Consider the following 27,448-nt stretch of genomic DNA (forward strand, 5'->3'; position numbering starts at 1 on the left):
AGAAATGGAAGCTTGAAAATGTTTTGTATTGATTTGGGCTTTCAAATAATGGTTCAGGGATTCCAGTTTAGATTTCCAATGTGTATCAATGCTCTTTTTCTTTTTTACTAGTGCTACAGGTTATTTTAATAGGACACAACTTCCTGTAAAAATAGGCAACTGAGAAATTCAGGTGGTCTTCTCCTCTTCCTTGCACGTTGACAAATGCTTTAGGATCAGCCTGCTGGAATTTTTTCAAAAAATAAAGACTTTTTTTTTTTCCCCCAACAGGCAGCTGACACAGTGCTAGCGGTTTTGACAATGGAAAATATAGGCCTATTTTGAACTAAATGAAGTCTAGAACCACACTCTTTAATTTAAAAAAACAAACGAATGTGATTTCTTTTTGTTTTTCTCAAGAATGGAGAAAGTTGTTGCTTGTCTATACAGAAGGCCTAAGGCGCTTTATAGGCTGATTTGCTTCCCCTGGGCTGGCAGTGGTGCCACCCATTTTGCACAGTGGGGCAAACGCTTTGACAACGCAATAGAAGGTCAGTAATTTTTGTGTATGACAAGTACAATTTAATAAAGATGGGCCATCTGGACAGGATACTAACATGCAGAGTTGTAAGATCTTAAACAGAATATTCTCAGCTCTCGTAAAGAGAGCTGAGTTATCTTTCTAATAATGTTCTTACCATGGCTCCCCCTTGCAAGGTGCTGAAAACCTCCATTGGGATGTTGAGTTCCCTCAACTTCTGTGTCACCGCAAAGCAGGTCCCAAGTGCCTGGGTTCAATACATGAATATATCTACCTTCAATTAAATTTCTTTCTCTAAGCTAAAGCAGGCTTGACTGGTTTAGAAACAGATCTGTTAAATGGGTCAGCAATACAGTAATGTTTGGTTATATTTTAAAAAATGTACATGCAGCAAAAATGCTCAAAAAGGAACATTTAAAAATTCATTTCAATATGCTGGGAAGCTGCAGACCCTTTTCCTGTGCAGAATGAATTGCAGTTAGCTACACTTCTCTGCATGATTCTCCATTCCCTGTATCAAAACCAATGTCACTCAATGGCTTTGTAACAGTAAAATGGCATTTAGTTACAGAGTGAAGTAATTCCCATGGCTATCACTTGTATCAGCCCTGGAAAAGGTTCATACTTGCACTTTTTGAAGGGGAGAAGCCATGGCTATTTTCCAGACCTTTCACAAAGAAAAGAGAATAATCTGGCATTACATGAGAGCATTAGCATTGAAATAAAACCAGTCCCCTAACTCTGAATACCTCCAGTGAATTGCTGTGCCAGTCACATCCAATTTTCCTTGAAGTAAAAAAAAGTTTTTTGTTTTGACGGAAATACTTCCAGAAAAGCTACTGGGAGAGGGGGCCCTCAGAACAATTGCAGCTACTGTTGAGTAAAATTCAGAGAGCAGCATGCACTTTCAGAACTGTCTTAACTGTGCTTATAAAAGTTATAAAAGGCCTGACCCTATATTTTTGTCCTGCTACCTATTGTATTATGTGGTGGCTTATTTTAAATACAATACTTTTTTGTTCTTGGTGGGTGTGACCCTCCTGCTTCCATGTGACTTTTGAAGGACACATCCTATGAAAAGGAGAATGAAGAAACAGTAACATATTTTTACAATCTATCCCATTGTTCAGTTGCCCTATATAACAGTCCAGTAAAAATCCAGGGATGGTCCTTTGACGACCAAGCTTCTGAAAGGAACAAACAACCATGTCAATAAATATCATGATTCCAAGTTCTACTGTGGGGAATAAGGGAAAAGCCTGCAAAAAAAAAAAAAAAAGATTGCAATAAAGGGTGTGCAAAAGAGTTACCAATGGAGTTAGGATTCTAGCGAGAAGGTATTTTATAGAGAACATTCATATTAGTTATTCTTCAACTATAATGTTGATTATTATTTATATTACAATAATACCTAGAAGTCCCAACTAAGATGAGGGGCCCATGTGCTAGGGGTGCTGTCAAGACCCCTAGTAAGAGACAGTCCCTGCCCCAAAGATCTTACAATCCAAGTAAACTGGACAAATAATAGTTGGGAATAAAAAAATTAATACCAAGCCCTTGAGTGAAGCCCTTTTCATTTTGACCACAGGGTTAAAACTTCACCTAATCATTATTGTCACTAATGTAAAAAACCTTCCTTTTATGTAATTGGCTGTTAATAGTTGCTTTCTGCAAAGTAAATTAAAAAATGTGTGGTTAATTTCTGTTTTGGTAATTTAAAGGCATGAATTTTAGAGTCATCTGAAATGACTATAATTTTCTTTCCCCCTCTAGTGTATTCTATAAGGCTTCCTGGAAGAGAATCTCGTGTTAATGAACCTTTTGCAAAAGACATGAAAACGATCATTAATGACATTACTAGTGTTTTGCTTCACGACTTGCAAGAGAAACCTTTTGCATTTTTTGGTCACAGGTAAAAACATCTTTTTAAATATGTGGCAAAGGAGCCTAAAATCGGTTGCTGGATACTTAGGCTTTGTCTACACTGGCGCTTTTGTTGTTAAAACTTTTGTCACCCAGGGGTGTGAAAAAACAACAAACGGTTTAATGACGAAACGTGCCAGTGTGGACAGCACTCTGTAGGCAGGAGCCCTGTTTGCGGCGATGAACCTACCCCCCACCCTTGTTGGGGGTGGTTTCATTTTGTAAAGAACAGGTACCTTACACTGGCGTGAGTACAGCGGCACAGCTGCGCCTCGGTAAGGTGCACAGTGTAGACAGTGACTTACTTAGCTCTTTCCCCAGAGGTGAGTGCAGAGCGCTGGACTGGCTGAAACAGAATCATAGGGTAGATCTACACTAGCAACGCTACAGCAGCACATTTGTAGACACTAGAGCTACGAAAGGGGTTTTTCCATTGTGATTCATATTCAATGCGTGGTCCACTACAACCCCCAGCTCCCTTTCTGGAGTACTACCATCTAGCCAGTTATTCTCTATTCTGTATTTGTTCAATATCCTGTTTGCTGATAGTAAGAACTGTGCTTAGGTATTACCTAGACTTGGACCTCCCTTTTTTGATAAGACATGGTGCCTGAACTGGGTGTACTTCGTGAGCATATGCATGGAAGGGGACTATTTGTTATATACCAGGCCAGTTGGGGCTGTGGTATAACCAAGTGGTATGTAGTGTCTGTCATTTCTGTGAAACAGTCTGATGTTACCCGTAGAAAAATCTGCTGAGTACTTTTGAAACCATCAACCAGAAGAAGCTGTTTGTCCTACTGTGTGGAATAGCAGAGGAGGACAGGACTGTTCCAGAGTAGATCTACTTGTAGATGTGGGGCTTGGGTGATTACACACCTACCCTGAAATTACGTCTATATGGATTCTAGTGGTGATCATTTGTCATCTTTGTTGTTCTGTGTACAAGTGGAGCCACTCGGAGAACTGATATGATATCCACCCTGAGATATCTGCAGTATGCCCAGATCTACATTACTGTATTCCTGCAGCTGAGCAGTTCCTTTCCTGCCTAGCTGAATTTGAAAGGATGGATATGGGACAGTGCAGATAAGACTGAGCTATTACTTCTCAATACTGGAAAACTTCTGGAGCATATTGCTTCCTCAGTAGCTCTCCTCTCTCTTAATGGGATTTACAGAACTGGATTCATGGCTGGGCAGTCAGTTATGACCATAAGTGGAATATGGAGGCCCATACTGTGGTGGAGGTCAAAAGTGGCTTTTTCCATTTTCAAAATATTTGGAAGTTTACTTGTTCTGAATGGAGATCTCTCCATAGTAATCCACACCTTGCTATTTTACTGCAATGACCTGAAAGTCAACTGTCAGCTAGTATATATTACAGAGCTTATGCCTGTCAAAGCACGTATAACATAAAGCCTTAACTAATAAATGACCACACTCTGGGCTGCACAGTGTTCGGCCTTCTCTCTGAGAGTGGCATGTGAAACAAACAGACTTGGAACTGCTCACTGTTTCACCCTGCAGGCCAGACCCTCTGCTGGTGCACATCGGCACAGTCCCATTGAGGCAGAGTACTTTGTCAGCAACCTGTCTTTAGAATGCATGCCACACGAGATGCCAAAATACATCAGTGGCACTGATGAGGGGGGACAAATTATGCCACTTCTGAGATCTGTTTGTTTATGGCCATGATCTCTCTCTGGTATCCATATGGGCCCCCATCATTGTAGCACTTCATAATCTTTACCGTGTTCAACCTCACAACACCCCTGTGGGTCAGGGAAGTCTACTAGCCCCATTTTACAGAGAGGGAATGGACACACAGAGAGACTAAATGACTAGGTCAAGGTCACGCCATCAGTGGGAGAGCAGGGACTAGCGCTCACGCTAAGCTAGTGCCCTAACCACTGGACCATCCTTTCTCAGTTGCTTTTTTGACATTCTTGTTGATTATGAGTATATCGGTCAGAGTCAGAACCTTTCAGGTACAGATACCTTCCAAATAAGTGTGTTAGTGTAATAATCATTACTTATGACTGTTTACTCCTAATAGTAATATTGCTGCTTACACTAACAATGGACGAGCAAATGGATTTTGAAGGTTACTTAGTTTTCAAGGAATATTCAAAGCATTCAGTCATATTGTAAGCAAAGTGGAACAGTGAAAGAAGCAAAAGTGCTGTATTAGGTCTGATCTGCAATCTGATTTCACTTTTACATGTGAATTGACTAGCATCATTACTCTTTAAATTGTTGTTTTCTAAACAATTTACTTCTAGTAATTAGGGACCTATAACACACTGCACCAAGGTACTATTTTATTGTTTCAAAGAATGTTTACCACAGTAATTGTACCTTACTAGAGTTGGGATTCTAACTGCGTTTAATTGTGTCCTGAAAGATACGTTTTTAGTCAGATTAATTTGGCTTCTCTTTTCAATGCAGTTTTGGATCATATGTTAGTTTTGCGGTTGCAGTACACTTGAAAGAAAAATATGGACTACAACCAGTGCATCTTTTTATATCAAGCGCAGGTGCTCCACATGTAAGTGATATAATCTTTGATAATATGAAATAAAATAGTTTTTAGCTATACAATCATCATGTATAAAGTACCGGCTTTGGCCCTCCAAAGTGCAGCTGACTCTACTCTAGTATGCAGAGTTTAGTAATGTCTACAGAGAAAAGACAACCACTGCACATGAGGATTCATGCATATATATTCCATTATCTGTGGGGAGCTTAAATTGAGGTTGTTAGAGCATCGCACATTACTTGTTACGGTGATGCACTTACTAGTCAGATAGGCATCCAGGCAAAACCTAGCATACCCTTCCTCCCAGAAATGGAAGTGTACATCACCCTCCTAACACATAGTACCCTCTCCTGGACCTCCTGCTAAGTCCTTGGTACCTTTGCCTTCTGCTTAATTCCCAACCCCATTCTTTGGTGGCTTTGCCTCTTTCCTCACCGCTCCTTAGTTCCTGGTGGTTCTGCCACTCTTCTCAGGGGACCAGCAGGGATTTGGCCATTTTCCCATGCTGCTGCTTCTCATGCACCAGCTACTGCTTCTCCCTCCAGGCTATTTAGAAACAGTGTTTTTGGATGACGTCTCATACCTCCATGGAAACAATGTTTCCTGCAAGGTTTCTGGGCCCTGGGGTCTCTCAAGCCCACTGCAGCTGAATTTATATCCACAGTTCTGCTTCACTGTCTGATAAAGACATTATTTTGGTAGTTTGGTTTCAGCATTTAGAATAAAAAATTCACAGCAAAAATTGAATAGCCTTTATATTTCTGTCTCCCTCACAAGTTACATTTTCAGAAACTACTGTCTAGCAGCAAGAGACAGACACAAAGCTTTAGCAATGCCTTTTGTTATAATCCATTGAATAACCAGTACAGCGTGTTCTACAGAAGTATTCGGGCAGCCTCTTTTCCACTCCAAGATTATCATCTCTATAAAGATTATGTGACTTCTGAAACCAACCAGCCACTAAATCATAATGCCACTATTATATTACTATGCTATTGGGGACAGGGGAAAATACTACAGGTTAGATGTTCTTTAAGCTTCTTTCCTAAGACTTAAATCTTTTAGGGACAGTTGTTTACAGTGTATTTTATGAAACACCTAATATATATTGTATGATGCTTTCAGGCAACATTTTGTTATCCTCTCCACACAGTAAAAGACAAAGACGAAGACGAAATTATCAAAAAGATACAGTCTCTTGGAGATACACTTCCTGAGTTTCTGCAGAACAAAAATGTTATGAAACAATATATTCCTGCATTAAAAGCAGATCTTGCAGTTGTTCAGTCCTTTCTGTAAGTAGCACAGTTTTACAGTATATTCTGAGAGTAGGATTATTCATTCATAGTCTAAAATAGAACATTCACCTCTACTGAGACCTATCACACAAGGATCTCCCATTTTTGTCCCTGAATCTTTGTTTTCATGATAAAAGCATTTGTGTAATAGAAACAACAGCATTTTTAAAGATCCAGCCTAGAATCTTAAAGGTAGAACAACTCCCTCTCCTTCAGTTCTTCCCCATCCCATTTATAGGAAGTAAATGGCAGGTTGCATTCTGTACTAAAGAGTACATTGGCAAAGTGTTTTATTATGTTTTAGAGGGGGAAGAGAAAAAGATATTTTGCATGTGGAGGGGGAATCTAGAGTGGAAAGATTCAAGCTCTCCTTTCTATTCACAGCTTTGAGGAACTGGTAATAGATGGTCTCTCTTGTGGCCTTACATGCTTTGGTGGGTCTGAAGATTGGCCATTGGATTTAGAAGGTATCTAGTAGTGTGCTTTGCCTCTAATATTTAGCTATACTTCTGTTGAATCAGGTTAATGAGCAGCTCTGTCTATAATCTCATTTTAATTGATATGGAAATATGAAGGACTCTTGCAGTATATGAGCCAGAATGATTCATAAGGAATTAGTAATAATCTTGAAACAAGTTACGTAAAACAATTACACAAGCTGATATTTCTCTCGTGCTTTACATATTTATTTCTCTTTCAGCATGGAAGGATGTAACAAGTGGAGATACCACTATTCACAAGCTTCCTGGAGGACACTTTTATCTGCTGGACCCTGCTAATGAAATGTTCATGGCAGACCACATGACAAAATGTATAGAAACTGCTGATCTCTGAGTATTTGTCTTTATTTTGTTGGGAGGGGGTCAAAGATTAGTCCAAAGCAGTAAATAATAAGGAATATTTTCTATACATCTTTACAACTACCACAATGGCAAGGTAAGCAACTTTCTGTAGCAGTAGGGCTAAGAGTTGATGTATTAATATTGGTGAATTTCTACAGCCAAAGGTTTCTCCAAGATATAATTTATGACAATACTTAGGAAAATTCTGATTCTTAAAAGTAAACAGCCAGTACATTAATTTGCTTCCCTGTGGTAGTTAGTTTGGGGCTGGTGGGAGGATGGTAGGCTAAAAGCATTGCAAACTTAGTAAGTCGGGCTTCAGTGGCTTCCCTCTGCCTTTACCATAGTTTTTCTACACCAGCATTTCTATGACTGTAACAGAAGGGAGATATATTTGTGCAAATATTTTTATCCATTATTGGATCCAGGAAGTAACTAATGTTTCCTTTAAATCTGTACTCTTTGAGACCTCATTAGCCTGACTCAGCTGTCTTAAAAACTACTCTTCTTTTTCTTTCTTTTTAAATCCCCCTGTATCCCATTACATCTTTTGGGGAAAAAAGACAGGTAAGTAGTTTTGTCTTCAGAATTTACTTTGGCTGGATAGGAGGAGGAATCTGATCTTTCTGCCTTCTCAAAAAAAGGGAAAAAGAAGAGTGTTTAAAACCCTAAATAAATCTTGTAAGTAAAAATTTATTTCAAATAAGTACAGTTAGTGTCTGAAGAAGTACAGTGCATGTGTAAATACTCCCTTGTAGTAAATAGCTCATGTTGGTAAATCTTAGTGTCAAACTAAACACAAAAATGTTAGTATTGTATTTTTTTCCTCAAAAGAGTTAGTTCATTAGCTACTGAAAAGTTAATGAATTATTTAGGGGAATTACTGTGGAGTATTTTAGATCCCATATTTTTCTATCATCTCTCTTGCTTTAGAAATATAGGCAGTCATGGCGTCCTCCTTTGATAAACCTGCAAAGGAAAACAGTAGTCATTACCTTTTCCTTATTTAGTATTCTAGAACATTGATTACTTAGTGTCAACTTAATGGTAAAAACACCTTTTTTAAGGTTCCATGCTTCCCATTTGGCTTTGGCTTTCAGATCTAGCATTCCTGGACACTCTGCCAAAAACAAAAAAAAACCCCACAAACATTTGTTGGTTATTGTACCATTTTACCTAAAGACTGTTTAGTTGTAATAAATTTACAGAATTAAATGTGTGTGTTGTGGTGGTAGGGGGGGTTGCGTGCACACACACACACACACACACACACACACACACACACACACACACACACACACACACACACACACACACACACACACACACACAGTACCAGTATCAATGTCTCCAACAGTAGACTGTTTGTAGAGTCCATATAGTTCCTTCAGCTCATCATCGCTTGGCCTCGTTTTTAATTGTTTTACATCTTCTGCAGCACTGTCAAAATCAGCCTGAAGAGAAGGGAGGGAGAATCAAACAATGGAGTATTAGACATTTTAACTCCTATGTTGTGTGCTTTAGGCTTTGTAGCATCCTCATAAATGTACTAATTGCTTTCCTGTCATCAGTGATATGTAAAGGTAAATGCCTCTCAGTACTTCCCTAATCAAATTACAGTTGGCCAGAATTTTGGCCAACTTGGCTGATAAATCAATACTGTTAAAAGAAGCCAACCCTCTCCTCCCAAAAGAGAATACATATTTTTTACAGCTAAATAATTGGAACCATATACAGCCTGATTGGTGTAATGGAATGTCACAGGTATGATCATGCAAGCTGCTTATAAATTCTATGAACTACAGGTCTGTCATAAATATAAAGGGAAGGGTAAACCCCTTTGAAATCCCTCCTGGCCAGGGGAAAGCTCCTCTCACCTGTAAAGGGTTAAGAAGCTAAAGGTAACCTCGCTGGCACCTGACCAAAATGACCAATGAGGAGACAAGATACTTTCAAAAGCTGGGAGGAGGGAGAGAAACAAAGGGTCTGTGTGTCTGTCTATAGTCTGTCTTTGTCGGGGATAGACCAGGAATGGAGTCTTAGAACTTTTAGTAAGTAATCTAGCGAGGTATGTGTTAGATTATGATTTCTTTAAATGGCTGAGAAAAGAATTGTGCTGAATAGAATAACTATTTCTGTCTGTGTATCTTTTTTGTAACTTAAGGTTTTGCCTAGAGGGGTTCTCTATGTTTTTGAATCTAATTACCCTGTAAGATATCTACCATCCTGATTTTACAGGGGGGATTTCTTTATTTCTATTTACTTCTATTTTTATTAAAAGTCTTCTTGTAAGAAAACTGAATGCTTTTTCATTGTTCTCAGATCCAAGGGTTTGGGTCTGTGGTCACCTATGCAAATTGGTGAGGTTTTTTATCCAACATTTCCCAGGAAAGGGGGGGTGCAAGTGTTGGGAGGATTGTTCATTGTTCTTAAGATCCAAGGGTCTGGGTCTGTAGTCACCTAGGCAAATTGGTGAGGCTTTTTACCAAACCTTGTCCAGGAAGTGGGGTGCAAGGTTTTGAGAAGTATTTTGGGGGGAAAGACGCGTCCAAACAGCTCTTCCCCAGTAACCAGTATTAGTTTGGTGGTGGTAGCGGCCAGTCCAAGGACAACGGGTGGAATATTTTGTACCTTGGGGAAGTTTTGACCTAAGCTGGTAAAGATAAGCTTAGGAGGTTTTTCATGCAGGTCCCCACATCTGTACCCTAGAGTTCAGAGTGGGGGAGGAACCTTGACAAGGTCTTTCATATCCATAGTCTGAGTTGAGGGCAGGGATGCAGAGGAACTACCATGGGTGGCGGCTGAAATTTCCCCTGGGGAAGGCTAGCTTCCGCTTCCACCCACGGCCCCACCCAACACTCTATCCCTGCTCTGCTCCAGGTCCCAACCCCACATGGCCCCCTCCCCACTCAGCTCCCTCTGCCACTGATCGCTGCCTTCTCCTCTCCTTCCCCCTCCCCCTGCTGCTCCCCGCGTCCCTCCTCTTCTCCATGCTACCCCTCCACTGCAAGGCCCCCACTGCCCACAGGGATGTGGTGAGCAGCAGGGCCTAGTGGGCGGGGGGGTGGGGTGGAGTGCAGGAGAGGAGGGAATCAGCCACGCAGTGGCGGGTGGTGGGGGCCTCCGGGATGAGGCAGAGCAGGGACAGGAAGAGGTGGAGCACAGATGGGGCCACCATGGTCCAGGCATCCGGTTGCAGAGCAGCAGCGGCTGCACCAGGGGAGGCTTAGCCTCCTCTGGCCTATTATACCCCCGCTTATGGGAACTGCACCCACAAAGCAGTTCCTGGAGCTGTAAAGCTCTTTGAAAAGATGCTGAGTACACTCCCCCTTTGTTTTCAATTCTTTGCTGCCAGTGCAACTGTGTGTGCGTGCGTGGCAGTGGTGATGAAACTGTATGGGGGGGGGGCTAATCCATTACATAAACACAAAGGGGGCGATTTGGGTTTGAAAGTCTCTTTTCACCTTAACCACACTGAGCTAGCTGCTATCTGTCCCTATGTTACTGGTCCCAGGCGAGTCCTTAGTTCAGAGTTCTCTACCCTTTTCCAAAACCACCTACATATTTTTCTGTGACTTCAGAGCTTCCGGTCTTTTGCACTCGGTTAGCCCCGAAGTCCAGATAATGTAATTCACAATCTGTTAGTTTCAATTATTTGTAAAGCAAATACATAACTCTACATAACAATGCAAAATATTACTACATGCATTTTTTTTGAAAGTTTCATCTAAAGTTTGCTATATTTGCAAGAATGACATTGTAAAACACTAGGGTGTATGTTATACATATGTTTAGTATTTGTAAATTAAAATATTTTCCCTACAAGTTTGTGCTATAATATGCTATGTATTAAAGTCACACAGTGTTCCTTTAGCTGTCAATTTGACTTCTGTGGCTTGGTCTCATCAGCAGGGATTGGGGAATTGCCTTTGCATTCTACCAAAGCAGGATGCAAACAGCCTCTCCATACTGGTTAAGAGCTCTTATGATTCAGGTGAGAACTTCCCTTGCAAGGGGAGAAGTCAGCCCCACCCCCATACTTTAGAACACATCCTAGCACATATCTGTGTCTTAACCCTGAAACCGTCCTGGGCGAGTGACTGTACTGGCTGGAACAGGCACCGGAAATAAACAACTAAGGAGCAACTTCTGATGTTTTGTGCTTTTACTGTCACCTACTTGAGTGTTCTGTACTGCAGTCCCCCCGTGAACAAGGAGTAAAAGAAACACAGATTACTGTGGCTAAAAAATGAGGGTTAGGGAAATGGAAAAGAATTAATGAGAGGCTGCATTCTTGTCCTATTCTTTTCTTTCAAAGGACCCATCATGCGATCACAAAACTGAGCGCTCATCAACTTAACGATGCATCAGCTGATGCTAGCGCATTCAGGCAGTAACGTCATGTAGAAGTATGCAAGGACAGTTAGGTAGCTGCATTGCAGTGTTTATCCACAGAGGCCTGGCTAGTGAGTTAATTGCTGCTGCCTGAGGTGGAAAGAACGTTTGATTTTTTCTGGAAATGGATGGATGGACTCCAAGAGGGCGGAGATCATCTTAGCTGATACCTAGAAGACAGTTTTGAGGAGTCTGCAGGTGAGACAGTCCTGGGGTATATCTACACTGCTATTAAAAACCCATGGCTGACTTGGGCTTATGGTTAAGGGGCTGTTCAATTACAATGTAGAAGTTCAGGCACGGGCTGGAGCCTGCGCTCTAGCACCATGTGAGGTGGGAGGGTTCCAGGGCTCGGGCTGCACCTGAGCACTAATCTACACTGGGTAGCATGGTACTTTTATTATCTGGGGGGTTCTATTTTTTTTTTTTAACTAGAAGTAAAAGCATCTGCGTGGCCAAGCCCAGGAACTCTGCTAGCTAGAGATGTAAATGGTAATAAAACAAGGTGATTGGGAAGGATAATGCCAACTGGATGTGGAAGAGGCTGGCCAGGACACTAGAAAAAATCTAGGTCACTAAGCAGGAGCGGTCAGAGATGCGGTTTTAACCCTGGGGTGTGTAGCTGTGCAAACTTCTGATTTGAAGTTATGGTTTCATACCCAGTAGGGATCAGGTTGGGACAGTGCATTTCATTTACTTCTAAATTTAGACACTTGGACACAAATCTCCATGAAAAGGGTTTTTTGACATCTAATCTTCAAGTGCTTTGCAGTGGTTGAACATTCCACCCTAACTCTCCTAAAAGGATAAAAAAGTGGACACAACAGACTCACTGATAGCTTCTGCTGAACTACCAGGTGGACCGTTGACATCAACCCTTGTTATTCCAGCCCTCTTTAAAATGTTAATTGAGACATGCTTGTTCTGACATTGTTCACAGTTAGGTAAAATTTGCAGATGATACAAAACTACTCAAGATAGTTAAATCCAAAGTTGACTGCAAAGAGTTAGAATGGGCTCTCAGAAAACTGGGTGACTGGGGGACAAAATGGCAGATGAAATTCAATGTTGATAAATGCAAAGTAATGCACATTGAAAAACATAATCCCAACTATACATACAAAATGACAAGGGTCTAACTTAGTTGTTACCATTAAAGACAGAGATCTTAGCACATCTTGGATAGTCCTCTGAAAACATCCACTCAATGTGAAGTGGCAGTTAAAAAAGCTAGCATGTTAGTAACCATTAGGAAAGAGAGAGATAATAAAGCAGAAAATATCTATATATCTCTATATCCATAATATGCCTACACCTTGAATACCTTCTATACAAGAAGGAATTAAAAAGACTGGAACTGTTCAGTTGAGAAGAGAGCCAACTAAGGGTGGGGGGAGGGTATGTGATAGAAGTCTATAAAATCATGGATGGTGTGGGGAAAGTAAATAAGGCAGTGTTATTTACCCCTTCACCTAACACAAGAACTAGGGTGTTACTTGATTAAATTAATGGGCAGCGGGTTTAAAACAAACAAAAGGAAGTATTTCTGCACACAATGCAAAGTCAACCTGTGGAACTCATTGCCATGGAATGTTGTGAAGGCCAAAACCATAACTGGGTTCAAAAAAGAATTAGATAAATTCATGGAGGGTGGGTCCATCAATGGCTATTAGCCAAGATGGCCAGGGATGCAATCCATGCTCTGGATGTCCCTCACCTGCAATGGCCAGAAGCTGGGACTGCAGGACAAGGAATGGATCTCTTGATAATTGCCCTGTTCATTCCCTTTGAAGTATCTGGCACCGGCCAACCGTGCTAGACAGATACTGGGATAGATGGACCATTGGGCTGTCCCACTATGTCCATTTTTATGTTCTTAACTATATAACAGCAACTAAAGTTTCCAAACAGATTTCTACCTAAAAAAGGACAATAACCTGACCAAAGACTGGCCAGCAGATTGAGATTTTTAGATGTTAAGTAACATTGGTAAGGCAGTGTTCAGCCAAGTCGGATGTCCCGGATACGTGTTTGGAACTGAAACAAACTCTCAGCCTGCCATCACTAAGTTACTGTGAAGTTCTGAGATGCAATCCAGACTGGTGAAGAGTTGGTGCCACCTTTTACCCTGTAACCCTGAGTACCTTACAATGCCTTACCGCTGCGGCTCTCTGCCTTGGACACCCACAGGCAGCAACAAGCATGCACTTAATGTCTATGTCTTGGATAGCCCTGGTCCAGTGCTTTGGATATAGGAGCCTGCTGGCAATACCACAGACTTCCACTGGTCTCCATCCGCCTTGATTAATCACTGGCAAGGTGACTCCACGCTCTCCCCAGCCCTGAATTTCCCTAAAATGTATGTTCTGAAATGTTTAGCCCTGTACTGGACCAATCAGACAAAATAAGGTTAGTTGCTCTTGTAAAGAGTTAATATTCCACAATTTGTTACTTTAATTGGTGTTACTAAACAGTTCAAACACAGTATTGGATTAGATTAAAAAAAAAACAAGTTTATTTAACTACAAAGAGAGAGATTTTTAAGTGAGGACAACTATAAGGTAATAAATTCAGAAATGGTTACAAGAAAAATAAAGAGAAAATGCTTTCTAGTAGCTAAAACTTAACAAGCTATGCTTGGCTCAAGGTAAAATCCTTACCATATGTTCCCAGAACATGGCTGACCAAATTCCCAGGTCAGGCTTCCCCCCCTCCACCTCAAGTCAAAGGGCTGGCTCCTTTGTCGTCTTAGGTGAAAGAGAAAAGAATTGGGGTGTTTTGCCCCTCCTTTTATAGGCTACCCTTTGAAATGCATTTTCTTGAGAGTTACCCCTAGATAAAGTTCATTCCAGATGCAAGGAAGGAGACATGAAGTCTCATGGTGCACGAGGTGCCATGCTGTTGTTTGCTAAAATGCAGATCAATTTGTTCTGCACCCTCCCGCCATTTGCCAAAGAATAGCCCCTTGATATGTGATTGCAAATCAACTTTGACTACCCCTGACTACAGGCGTCTTTTGTTTTTGAGAAAAAGGTTGATCCACTCCCCAGACTTGCCTGGTAAACACATTTTAGTCATAATTTCAGCTTACGTTCATAATGCTGAATATACATGTTGTACAACATTACCCAAGAAACTTAATGATCAGTGTGTTACTAGTTTTTAAAGGATATCTCACCAGGCATATTTTTCACAGAGATGATTACAATAATGTGGAGGGGGTAAACACAAGGATGCATAGGGTCACAGTTACATGATGATTTGACTACTCACATTCACATTTATTTCTGTAAGAAATAGTTATTTTCATTTATACAATATTTTGCACACTATCTAATACATGCAGTTAAATCACAGTTTTCCCTTTTGGTTGGTGTATTTATATTGCTATGAAATTATTTAAATGTACTGTAATAGTTAACTTGAAAAAAAAATATCCATCCTGCTGTTGTTACAAGTAACCCATAAGATTGCTACAACAGGAAGAGCTTATCTGTTTGTGCTGCTCTTTGGTCCTTACAATTGTTTTTCAAAGTAATGTTTTTAAAATTCATGATGTGCTATTTAATGTGTGTGCTAAAAGAGAGATTAATTCTGTTGAAATAGTAATTAAATAAATCTCACACTGAGTGTTTCTTTACATTGCAGTTCACAGATTTTAAGGGCAGAAGGAACCATTATGATAGTCTAGTCTGACCTGCTCCATAATACAGGCCGCATGTCCCTTTAAAATGCAGTTAAGGGAGCCCTCTCTAGAGGGTATCTTCCTTGGCATTAATACGGGAAATGAATCTCAATAGCACAGAATGTTAACAAACAATTGTATAGTTCAACAAGATGCTTGGGACTGACTCAATAAGCCATCAGAGGATTATAAAGCACCCCCGCCAGCACAGTGCAGAACCAGCTGCATAGTAACTGACACAGGAAACACCCACTCAGGTTAGGATTGCAAAACATTTCTATTTTGGGTACAGCAACTACAATTGTTATGTGGGTTTCTTAAACATAATAATGGACTTCCTTCTGTCCCAACTACAATGTTAATGATTAACTAGAGTCCAGCTGCCACTAGTTTTCTTGCAACTTTGAAGAGTGTTAATTGGACACAGTGTGACAGATATACCATTTTCCCGCAATATCACTGAAAAACCTTGTTGAATTAAGTTTAAGTGTCTTTGGAGTCGAGTGTACTAAATGCAAAGGTTATGTATTACTGTGGGCCAGGATTGTATGTAACCTTTCTTTAGGGGGAACATGGGATTTGAACACTGGGAAGTTTTATGAATTTCAAAGGACTGTACTGAACAATGTTCCAGACAAGAGTGGACTTTTGGAACAAAGGGTGTCAATTGGTTTGCCTGGGAAATCTCTAGAAGGAGCTGAATGCAAAACCCCAGCCCTTTCAAGCTACATCCCGAGGAGAGGACCACAGTCTGCTGATTACCTGTTCCTGGAGTCTCAAGATCAAAGGCCCAAGCTCTGTAAAGGAAAGACTAACCTATTCATGCAGGTGCTACTTCTGAGCTGAGGCTGTTATGAACTAGTAACCACACACATACACACACACAAAAGCGCTTTGTGGGATTTGAAAGACTGATTCCTACTAGAGCTCTTGTTGGAGCTGGATGTGATCCCTGGTAAGTTTATTAGCATGCATGTAGGTTCTTTTAATGTTTTAAATGTTTTCTATGTAATGCTTTCACCTTAAGAATTAATGTGCTTGCTTATAAAGAGCTACGTGGTAACTTCTAACTGAGGGCAATTACATCTTTTCATAGTCTTTGGAGAGAAAGCAAGACACAGATGTTGGCTTGTTCAGGTAGTCTGGCTTGCTGAGGAACTCACAATTTAGACAGGGAACTGTGCAGTCTCAAAAAACCCCACTCAGGAGGGAGAGAGATATTGGACTTTGCCCAAGAGAGGTAACATCAAAGGAGCTGGGTTTCTAGAGTAGGTGGCCTTGATGGACCACATGGGAGGAATGCGGTTGCCCTGAACTGTGCTACACAGAATGTGATTTTTGTAGAGTTACTGCATTAAATTCTGTAGCAGCCGGGAGTGAAATGATTTATATATTTTAACTCAGTGATTTATTTAATGTGAAAGTGCACAAAGTAAACAGATTTTATTTTGGTGGCACCAATGGTGGTGAAGGGAAAGTTCATGGTTTTCTTAGAATAATAAGTTAGCGGAGTATGCTATACCTAACTTGGGCACATCAAAAATTATGTCTCCAAATACAGCCTCATCAGGCTCCAGAATACACAAGAAACCTGTATTTCTAGTGTTAAAATAATTATACCATGGGATCTTTTCTTACTGTCAAAGCTAAATATGTGTTGCTTTTCAGTATATTCTGATTGTTAATTGAACACTGTAAATTGAGTGTCCTTGAGGGAGTTAAATTGACCATGAAAACTGCTTTAAGTTGACTACGGCTTAATTAAGAATTAAAAGTGACTTGCAAAGAGGGGAAAATGTACTTATGGCTTTTTTGTTTATTTATGAGATGTGACAGTCTATACCGTCACATGAGGTATAAAGCAAGTATGAATATTTTGTTCTGCAAAGGTGTGGGGGTGGAGGCTAGGAGGGGAGGGAGGACATGTTTAGAAACACCAGGTAAGATTACTTTTCTAGTCTTTCGGCAAAACAAGTAAAGTGCAAGCTTTCTCAGCTCTCGGGGTGGAGTTGCTGAATATTTCATAAAGAATCTTCCTTCCAAGTTTTTATCAGGTGTTTGGGGGTTTTGTTTGTTTTTTTTTAAGCATAATTAAGCCTCAATTCTGACCAGCAGCCAAGATGAGCTCAAACCTTTCACCAGGACGACCACGTGAAAGTTATAATCTACATTACTATCGGTCCTATAATTTAAGTGCACAATCTGGAGTAAGTGGGATCACACTAGTTATTATATGCTCCAGTGTCAGAACTTGTACCCACTGTAGGGTCTCAAAGGTAGCTTTCATGTGGTTGCAGGCTGAATTTCCCTGGTGCTTGCCTTTGAAGACAAACTACAATTTTTGTTGGACTCTACATCCAGACCCAGTCATACCGGTAGAACTTGTGGGTCACACCTCTGAGGTCTCATGAAAGTTACTATTTAAAAACAGAAGCTACATTAGCATCTTAATGACTTAGTATCAATTAAAAAAAAATCTCAGGCCCAACCTAATTAAAATACACCTAGACTTAATAAGTTAAATAAAACTGAAAAAATTCTCAATTATTTTTCCATGACTAACCTTATCTCTACCCATCCTTTCCTGATCAACTGGGGTGAGACACCCTCCCCACCAGCTGCCTCATGAAAGAGATTTACATACATATATAAATAAATGAGAGGGTGGTTGTTGGATAGCCAACACTACCTACCCTGGACGCTTATACCAGGGCTGTATTAGGAAGGTGTATGACGCATACTGTAAAGGGATGGAGCCACGATGTATACTGTAGATTAATAAAAAGAAAAGGAGTAGTACTTGTGGCCCCTTAGAGACTAACCAATTTATTTGAGCATAAGCTTTCGTGAGCTACAGCTCACTTCAACTGATTGCATCCGATGAAGTGAGCTGTAGCTCACGAAAGCTCATGCTCAAATAAATTGGTTAGTCTCTGAGGTGCCACAAGTACTCCTTTTCTTTTTGCGAATACAGACTAACACGGCTGCTACTCTGAAACCTGTAGATTAATATAAATTTGATCTATAATTGGAGGGAGGAAATATGACCCATATTGGAATGGTGAACAGGTTACAGAGAGGTTTCCATCATGGACATTCTGATAATGGATGGTGGCACCATAGTGCATCTAGCTTGACTGTAGAGTTTTGTTTGTAGGTATGCTTAAAAAAAAACAAACAAAACCTACATAATGGTGAGACAGGTGGCTTCCTGCCTGATTGAAGGGTGAAGTAAGGAAGAATCTCTGCTCTGTATGTGGCAGGTGGGTTTGCAGTTTAAAAGCCATTGCCTAGTATTCTCACTAACAGAAAGAGAAGATTTGTCTGGAATCTGAAAATATACGGATTATTTTAAAGCACTAAACTCTTTGGAACAAGCCCTGCATGTCACTGTATGTCTGGATAGCACCAAGGAGATTTGGGGAATTTTTCTTAAAAAAAAAAATCAGTTTAATTTAACTGAGATTCTAGTACTTTGACTATTCTTTATTACACAGTAAGTCCCAATATGCAGATCCAGATTAATCAATGGTCAATTGCACAGGGCTCCCATTTTAAGGGGGCCTCCTAACCCCTTGATTTGGGTGGGTGGCATTGCTACCTAGCACATGGGATCACAGCACCACTCAGGTTTGGCCCTGACACCCCTCCTTCATGATGGAGAGGTGGCTGGCCCACATTTGAGTGATTGGTGTTGCGCCCTGGCGGGTGGAGTTGCAGTGCTGGTCAGGTTTGGCCTGCCTGCCCCTCCATCATGACAGGGAGGATGGGGAAGAGGCCCCCAATTTCCACAGTGCACACGGCCCCAAAATTCTTTAATTCAGAACTGCCAGTATATAAACTGATTTTTACTGAATTTTTACAGGGACGGGCCAAGTACTACAACAACGACTCATGTAGTGTCATCTGAAATGAAGGGGGGAACAGTAACAGTAGTAGCATTTACATGTCTTCTAAAATGCTTTAGAATGCAAGCATCAAAGTGCAGCTAGAAGCATCTCCAGTTATGTAATGCCTCACCTTATTTAAATACTAATACATTATACAGCACATTACTCATTCAAATCACTGTACCAACTTTAATCCCATGATGCCATTGTGGTACATGTACTAATCACTGATACAAGTTTTAAATGTATTTTAAGGCAGTTTAACGTATTAGATCAGGACAAATGGCCGTAGTATTTACCACATAATGCAAAAGTTATTTCACCTATATCCTTTCCAAGATCTGACTTATTTGTCCATGTTAAAATGAAACAAGTAACCATTGTTGAAGCTAGATTTAATCAGGTAATAATAATCTATACTGAATTTAAGCAAAGATGGGACAAAAGAATTCTTTAGATTCTAATACTGGTCAGCAAGTGCTAAGACTTTAAAAAATCTCATACTTGCTGATCAGATTTGAACAATGCGCACCATGGAACAAATTCATCTTTTGTGAAGTCATTGGAGTTTTGCCAGGGATGAAGATAGTCTTTATTATTTTTTTTTAACCATGGCCCAGCTGCTTCACAGCATTTACAGGGGGTAAAGGATGGAGATTTTGTGTTATTTAGTTTTTCTCTGAATACTGAAGCTGCTGATCAGCAGATTAAGCAGAAGCAAGAAATGGTACAACAAAACACAACTGAACTAGCTCTTTCTTTCTAAGTACTTAGACGGCACAATTTCCTACGCTGGCTGGCAGAACTTCAAAAAGCTTGCAGCATAGATTGTAAGCGTACTCGGCCTTAGAATAAGTTGCTAGGTTAATGTGCAAGCTACCCAGGCATTACAAGGAGGGAGGGATAGCTCAGTGGTTTGAGCATTGGCCTTCTAAACCCAGGATTGTTCAATCCTTGAGGGGGCCATTTAGGGGATCTGCTTTGAGCAGGGGGTTGGACTAGATGACCTCCTGAAGTCCCTTCCAGCCCTGATATTCCATGACAACTGCTTGTTCCTAGTGCTATAAAAACAAACACATAATTTCAAATTTGGCACATGGATAAGATAAATAAGTTATCTTTTCTTTATCCAGAAGTGACAGGTTTGATAGTTTCTCTTCATAAAAAAAAAGGGGGAGAGGGGGGACCTCAAGTACAATATAAACCCTTTTTGACTGAGCTCACGGTCCTGTCCCAACCTGCATCTTCCCTAAATGTTAGCAATGGGAAAATCTATGGTAGAAAAGAGTATACTAGTTATTAGCCATAATCATTTATTATATTTTATTACTCAAGATGCTCAGTACATTTCGTAATATTTCACTGTGAGAAAGTAATTCATAATACTTCTGTATCTGACAGCTAATCTTTTTCTTGATAGGCTTGGGGCTTTTATTTCTTTCTCTTTTTTAATTTTGTTCTTCATTCTTCTTTCAGAGCAATGCAAACACACATTAAATGATCAAACAAGTACAGATTACAGGTCTAGTCAGATAATATCTAGTTCTTTGCATCTCCACTTCTCAAAGTGTTTTACAAAGGAGGTAAATAGAATTACCCCCATTCTACAGATGGGGAAGCAGGCACAGAGGAGTGAATTGACATGCCTGAGGTCAGCTAGAAGGCCAGCAGCAGAGCTGAGAACAGAACCACATTGCTGGAGTCCCAATCCATTGTGCTATCAGTTAGGCCACACTGCCAAGCACCTCCTGTTTGAGAGTAAGTGGGATATGCTCAGGTGGTTCTCTGCACAGCGCAGCATCAGACTGTTGTAATGCAAAGTTTTTCAGGATTCACAAAAAGAGTTTTGCACGCATGTAACTAAACATAATTCCTACAAAGCACAGACACCAATACTAAATATATTTTTAAAATATTAACATTTACACATTACATGATCAGTGTAAAAAAACTGCAGCAATGCAACCACCATATAACTGGATCTAAAATAAGGCCAGAAATAAATATGCGTGCTCAGCACCTCTGAAAAATCAAAGATACTACTTGTAAGCAGCTAAATTTGAAAATTTTGGCCTAAATATATAAAAACGACATTCCCAAGGGAATTTACCTGTCTTTAAGGAAGTAAATCTGAGGGCCTAAACAGCAAGCATATTCCTTTTAAGGATAAAAATCTGTTTTTTAAAAAACATGCGCCAAAAAACCAAAAGACCCCACAGACACAAATATGTATGGGATTCAAAGCACTGGGGCAAAACTCTCAGAGTGTACTTATATGTCCCCCATCACAGACATCTCTGAGCACCATCTAAGCACTTAAAAATAAAAATAGCATTTATCTGTTACAAATCAGACAAAGGTACACACCAATGATAACACATCAACTGAATTGTCATATTTGGTTACTAGGACAAACAAATGAAAATGTTCTATCTAGGTTCTTATAGCATACCCAGCAGTGTCATTCACTTGAATGGGCTTTGGATCAGGCCCTCACAGTGCAGTGAGATTGCGCTTGGAATCAGACTGTCAGAGGAGAGGGAACATCAAAATTAATTTGTGAAATTAAGTTAATACACCTCTAAATGATCTTATACTGCATATAATTGTAGTTTAGTGGGCTGCATATGCAAATGTAAAAATAGATATTACAGGAATAGCATATCATGATGTATGCAAAATGCATTCCCATCTGCAATAAGAACTGAATAGAAGGGAAAGGAGTACTTGTGGCATCTTAGAGACTAACCAATTTATTTGAGCATAAGCTTTCGTGAGCTACAGCTCACTACATCGGATGCATTCAGTGGAAAATACAGTGAGGAGATTTACATACACACAGAACAGGAAAAAATGGGTGTTATCATGCACACTGTAAGGAGTGTGATCACTTAAGATGAGCTATTACCAGTAGGAGAGTGGGAGGGTGAGGAGAAAACCTTTTGCAGTGGTAATCAAGGTGGGCCATTTCCAGCAGTTAACAAGAACGTCTGAGGAACAGTGGGGGGTGGGTGGGGGGAAATAAACACGGGGAAATAGTTTTACTTTGTGTAATGACCCACCCACTCCCAGTCTCTATTCAAGCTTAAGTTAATTGTATCCAGTTTGGCCCCCAACCTGAAGCAAATACTCACCAGCAACCACACACCACACAACAGAACCACTAACCCAGGAACCTATCCTTGTAACAAAGCCCGTTGCCAACTGTGTCCACATATCTATTCAGGGGACACCATCATAGGGACTAATCATATCAGCCACACTATCAGAGGCTCGTTCACTTGCACATCTACCAATGTGATATATGCCATCGTGTGCCAGCAATGCCCCTCTGCCATGTACATTGGTCAAACTGGACAGTCTCTACATAAAAGAATAAATGGACACAAATCAGATGTCAAGAATTATAACATTCATAATCCAGTCGGAGAATACTTCAATCTCTCTGGTCACTCGATTACAGACCTAAAAGTTGCATTACAACAAAAAGACTTCAAAAACAGACTCAGAGAGACTGCTGAATTGGAATTAATTTGCAAACTAGATACAATTAACTTAGGCTTGAATAGAGACTGGGAGTGGATGGGTCATTACACAAAGTAAAACTACTTCCCCATGTTTATTCCTCCCCCTCCCCGCATTGTTCCTCAGATGTTCTTGTTAACTGCTGGAAATGGCCCACCTTGATTATCATTACAAAAGGTTTTCTCCCCCCCACCCCCGCTCTCCTGCTGGTATTAGCTCATCTTAAGTGATCACTCTCCTTACAGTGTGTATGATAACACCCATTTTGTCATGTTCTGTGTGTATATAAATCTCCTCACTGTATTTTCCACTGAATGCATTCGATGAAGTGAGCTGTAGTTCACGGAAGCTTATGCTCAGATAAATTTGTTAGTCTCTATGGTGCCACAAGTACTCCTTTTCTTTTTGTGAATACAGACTAACACGGCTGCTATTCTGAAATCTGAATAGAAGGGAAGACTTAACCTGCCTAAGACAGGTAAGTTTAATATAAACACACATTGTTTAGCTCTTCAGCACCCCTACATAAGTCACTGTTCATGGAATGTTGCGTAGGAGCTAGTTTCTTGTAAAATAGGTAAACTTTGAATCTAAAAATATTAAGTGTCCCTTAAATACAGTTTATTTTAATCGTGTATTGACTGAAATTCTTTCTGAGTCCTCCAATTAGAAGCGGTAGAATTTTCTACCATAAGTAAACTTTACACACATTCAAAACCACACATACACAAACCCATTGGCTATACTTTAATGCACAAATTACTATTGCATCACCACCATGTAAATTAAATGGAAGAGAAACATAAGCTTAAATGGCTTCTTTGGGGTAAAGCAAACTGTCTCAAAGGATTTAGTTACTCTCCTCTGTTTATGCCATGTTTCCGCGGTTTACAAAACAGAGTTCTTGGCTACTACGTAGACTCAATTGCTCGCCACTCCTCTCCAACTTGATTCTGAGACTCTTTGGGAACATGATTAAGTTTTTTCCACATTGTATTATTGCTGTTTAAACGCTGAGCTGAAATGGTTCCCAGCCAGAGTATCTGATCGTTGTATAGAACAAGGGGCATTGTTGGTGGAGGTGGTTTATCATGTAATAAATGTGCAGTGTTTTACCCCAGCTAATGTCACGCAGTGTTGGTGTCTGTTTTTAAAATCTCAATGCTGACAAAAGTCTACAACAAAAGGCACTCCAACTTTGCACATTCAAGGGGGAATTAAAACACAGAGAAACAAATTTAAGATCCTACTGGACATTTAATAAAACCTGATTTGAACTAAAATTGGAGCAAGAGCTGGGATTTGGCTGTTCTGTTCCCAGCCCCTTTGAGAAGGGTCTGAGTTTTGTTTGTGAAGTGACACACACAAATCTCTGTGCTGTTAAACTATAGTCACACAGCAGCTCATGCCCCTTTGGAGATCAAGCTACCTCAGAGGAGATTAACCCTCTCTCTGGAGTGAAGCTGCAGTTACTGGCAATGTACTCCCGACATCTGGGTCATGCAGGAATTAGGAGAGAGCTCCCATCACCTCCCCCTGGAAGCATCACTCACACCACCACAATGCTCCTCCCTGCACAAAACAGACACCAACCCCGCGGAGAACAAGGCAATGGAACAGGCTGGGAATGGGTTGGCAAATCTTAAAATGGGAGAGAGCCAGTTTTCTCCACAGCAGTCACATTAAAATTCTAAGTTGCTCAGGATATAGACAAAAAGAAGGGAAAGTGCTCCTTCCACCTTGCTGCAAGGATTGAGGGCTCAAAACCATCACCAGGGGCAACGCTTCAAATCCAACTCAGAGACAAGGCAACTTGTTCCTCTAGCAGTCTGTACGCAGTTGAACTTTGCCAGCAAAATGCATGCAGCCTTCAACACAACCCCCCTCCCCAGAAAATAATGAATGAACCCCCAATAGAGCATCTACCATTAACTGGCCCCTCATGGTCCCAAAAATGTATGTACCAATAATCTAGATCCTGGGAAAGGTGCCCCTTTTTATTTCTGCATCAATCTAATTTAATTCATTAATTAATCCCACCCTCAAACAATAATGCATGCATCCTCCCAAAGGCATGTACCCAATTATAGTGCCATTACAACCACATACACTAAGAAAAATAATGCATATACCCAATCAAAATGCATGCAGCCTTCAAAGCAGGTGCCCATCCACCCTCTGAAAATTTCATGAACTAAATAACAGACTCCAAAGGGGCAACTCTTTGCTCCCTGCAAAAATTCATGTACCAATTAAGCATCATATACTAAAAAAAAAAAAATTATTTGCTGTTCTGCAAGACAGCCTAGATCATGCAATAATCCTAGCTCTGTATTGTGTTGCCAGGGCTGGGCATTGCCCAGTGATGCTACAATACATCCCTATCCTTATCCCTTGTTCTCCTGCACTGACCTTCTTTTTGCCTCACCTAGCAGCAGACTCCCCTCTTACCTGGAGAGTCATGATGATGAAGCAGCAAAAATGAATTAACTTCTGCCAGGGCAGAGATGCCGTGCTTATATGCTCAACTCCCCAGTGCTGCCCTGCAGCTCCAGTTATAGTCCCGGGCCACACAAAAGAGGCTGTACTTCGCTTTCCTCATTGGACCAGGACTGAAATGACATCAGCTCTAAGGACTTCTCCCTCCTGGCTTCTGTGTATGAGCTAAGACTGTCAGAACAGCAAAGCTAAAGCAGCTTGGTTACAGAAGGAGCTGGATGCAGAGAACAGCTCCTAACTACTCGTTTATCAAAGGATGCACTGGAACAAGGACGCCCTTGGAAACAAAGCCCAAATCTGTATCCTTTTTGAAACTGCTCATCAGAATGATAACTACGAATACACACTGGCTCATTATCTATACTCCTGCGTGATGGGCTACTGGCAACAAGAAAAAGGACACTGCAGCATTTAACAAGTTATTTTGTGAAACCAACACTTCTCCCTTGCTGCCTACTGTGAATCTGATTTGTATTAAAACCTCCATGTTTGCTGTTACCCTTCCTGTGGCCCAAGGACCTCTTATTGCCAACTGGCAAAGAGATCAGGGGTACGTAAGGGTTTCAGTGATCCCCACAGTCTGATATCTGCATACTAGTCTGCCAAAGAATGTCATGTAAGGTCTCAAATGTCACACTGGTCATCATAAGCATTGTGAGATGTGTGTACGGAAAATATGTGAAGTGTTATGAATATATACTAAAAATTATGCTCCTTAGGTTTGTGAGTTAAGACAAGTCACCAAAAGGTGATCCACATACTCCTGGTAAGCAGTGGGAAAGAGATGATTATCTCACTCTGACTGGTCACATGCAAATTATGTACTATATGATTCACAATGCCTCCCTCCCCCCAGTTACAGTCTGAGCAAAATGCTAATCAATAGATTGCAGAGGTTGCAGGAAAAAACAACAACAGACAGGGTTATTTGGTTTAGAAGGCAACAAACTTTTGAAACTACCTCTGGGATGCAGATGAACCCCCAGTTAGTCCTTCAGTCTGTGAGAACAAGCTGGCAGCCGAAGGGAGGTCAACCAACCTGGTTCAAAATGCTGGGAAAAGAACTTGGGGGAAGCTATCTTGTAGGAAATAGGGAATGCCTTGTTAGTTAAGTTTAGGCTCAAGAAAGTGTGTTGTTTTTTGTTTTATATTTAACCATTTGTTTCCAATATTCTCACTATTACTTGAATTTCTGTTCTTTGATAATAAAATTATTTTTCTTTTCATATATATATGCTGGGTGTTAAGCACAGTGGGGAGCCTGAGCTGAATCTTGCAAACTGGCATGTACTATTCCTTTGGGAGTAGCAAATCTGAGAGTTCTGTGAGTGTTCAGAGGAACGGGCTGAGCACTCCAGAGAGACACTCAGAGGACTGGGGGAGGGGGAAGAAGGTGTTGGTGTGTGCCTATCGCTAACTTACACAGAGAGCCAGGCCTGCAGAGGCCCGGAAGGCAGTGCTTGTGCTGCCAGAGGCTGATGGTTTCAGGGAGCTGATCAAGAGCAGGCACAGACAGGACTTCCTCATGCTAAGGGCAGGAGGTGGTGAGGTGTCTCACAACCTGGACCCCCCTCGGAAGCATCACCCTTCCCCTAACCTCTGCCTGTCTGTCCTCAGACTGTGAGATACTCCGGGCCGCAATGATCCCATCTTTAGTGTCTGGATAGCACCTAGGGCATCGTGGGTGCTACCACAGACAAATCATAAATACAAAAGTTATACAACAACAGTCAATATACTGAGAGTTCCAGGGATCATTTTCACTGTTTTGCTAACTACAACACTTCCAGATTGTCATTCTCCATGATGCTTTTAAGAGTCTGAGCCTGCAAGATGTGGAGCATATCCTGAAAGGTACTAAGCACCTTCAGCTCCCAGCTGAAGTCAGGATGCTTGCTGGGTTGGGCATGTATTTTAAAGGCCATTGTTACCTAGATTTTCCGTGATTGCATACTATTTTTTCCTCAAGATCACTGCCTTATTCACTACACCAGATGAACAGTGCTCTCTAAAGGGGTATTAGGTTGATATTTCTTTTTGTCCTCATCATTCAGTGTGTGACCCCAGCCTTATATACTGCACACCATCCAAATCCTACACTGAATACACAATTATTAATTTTGTCCCGGGCTTGTTTTTTGGAGCTCATCACTATACTGTCTGTGTACTTCAAAAATGAAGTTAATGAATGCCTCTACACAGTGTTTCCCACACACTCTACAACACTCTACTTTTGCCCTTTCATTGACTCAAGGGGTTACCCAGTTAATTTAGGCACCCGCACCCTTTCCCAGATCCTAGGGCTTTGGGTGAAAGGCACCTACCCATAC

The 27,448-nt window shown here is 40.8% G+C and overlaps 3 protein-coding genes across 4 annotated transcripts in view; 1 reads left to right on the forward strand and 2 right to left on the reverse strand.

Moving 5' to 3' along the window:
• LOC144930246 (uncharacterized) overlaps positions 1 to 4,809 on the reverse strand; it is a 32,344-nt gene extending 27,535 nt beyond the window's left edge. For both annotated transcript variants that reach the window (XR_013635415.1, XM_078851797.1), the window contains exon 1: positions 678 to 4,809. Coding sequence is in view for 1 of the 2 variants with exons in the window: in XM_078851797.1 (XP_078707923.1) it covers positions 678 to 713 (36 nt within the window). In the remaining variant the exon portion in view is untranslated. The remainder of the gene's footprint in view (positions 1 to 677) is intronic.
• OLAH (oleoyl-ACP hydrolase) lies at positions 77 to 9,298 on the forward strand. Its single transcript, XM_073334093.2, has 6 exons — positions 77 to 530; positions 2,294 to 2,432; positions 4,894 to 4,993; positions 6,110 to 6,279; positions 6,667 to 6,749; positions 6,983 to 9,298. Exons 1-6 carry the CDS (start codon positions 401 to 403, stop codon positions 7,114 to 7,116), a joined length of 756 nt encoding a protein of 251 aa, XP_073190194.1. The 5' UTR covers positions 77 to 400; the 3' UTR covers positions 7,117 to 9,298.
• On the reverse strand, positions 7,112 to 25,179 carry ACBD7 (acyl-CoA binding domain containing 7). Its single transcript, XM_073334103.1, has 4 exons — positions 25,071 to 25,179; positions 8,461 to 8,578; positions 8,182 to 8,244; positions 7,112 to 8,093 (listed from the first exon to the last, which is right to left on the reverse strand). Exons 1-4 carry the CDS (start codon positions 25,080 to 25,082, stop codon positions 8,020 to 8,022), a joined length of 267 nt encoding a protein of 88 aa, XP_073190204.1. The 5' UTR covers positions 25,083 to 25,179; the 3' UTR covers positions 7,112 to 8,019.
• Between the last annotated feature and the right edge of the window lie 2,269 nt (positions 25,180 to 27,448).

Source organism: Lepidochelys kempii, chromosome 2 (genome assembly GCF_965140285.1).
Source record: "Lepidochelys kempii isolate rLepKem1 chromosome 2, rLepKem1.hap1, whole genome shotgun sequence".
Lineage (NCBI taxonomy): Eukaryota > Metazoa > Chordata > Testudines > Cheloniidae > Lepidochelys > Lepidochelys kempii.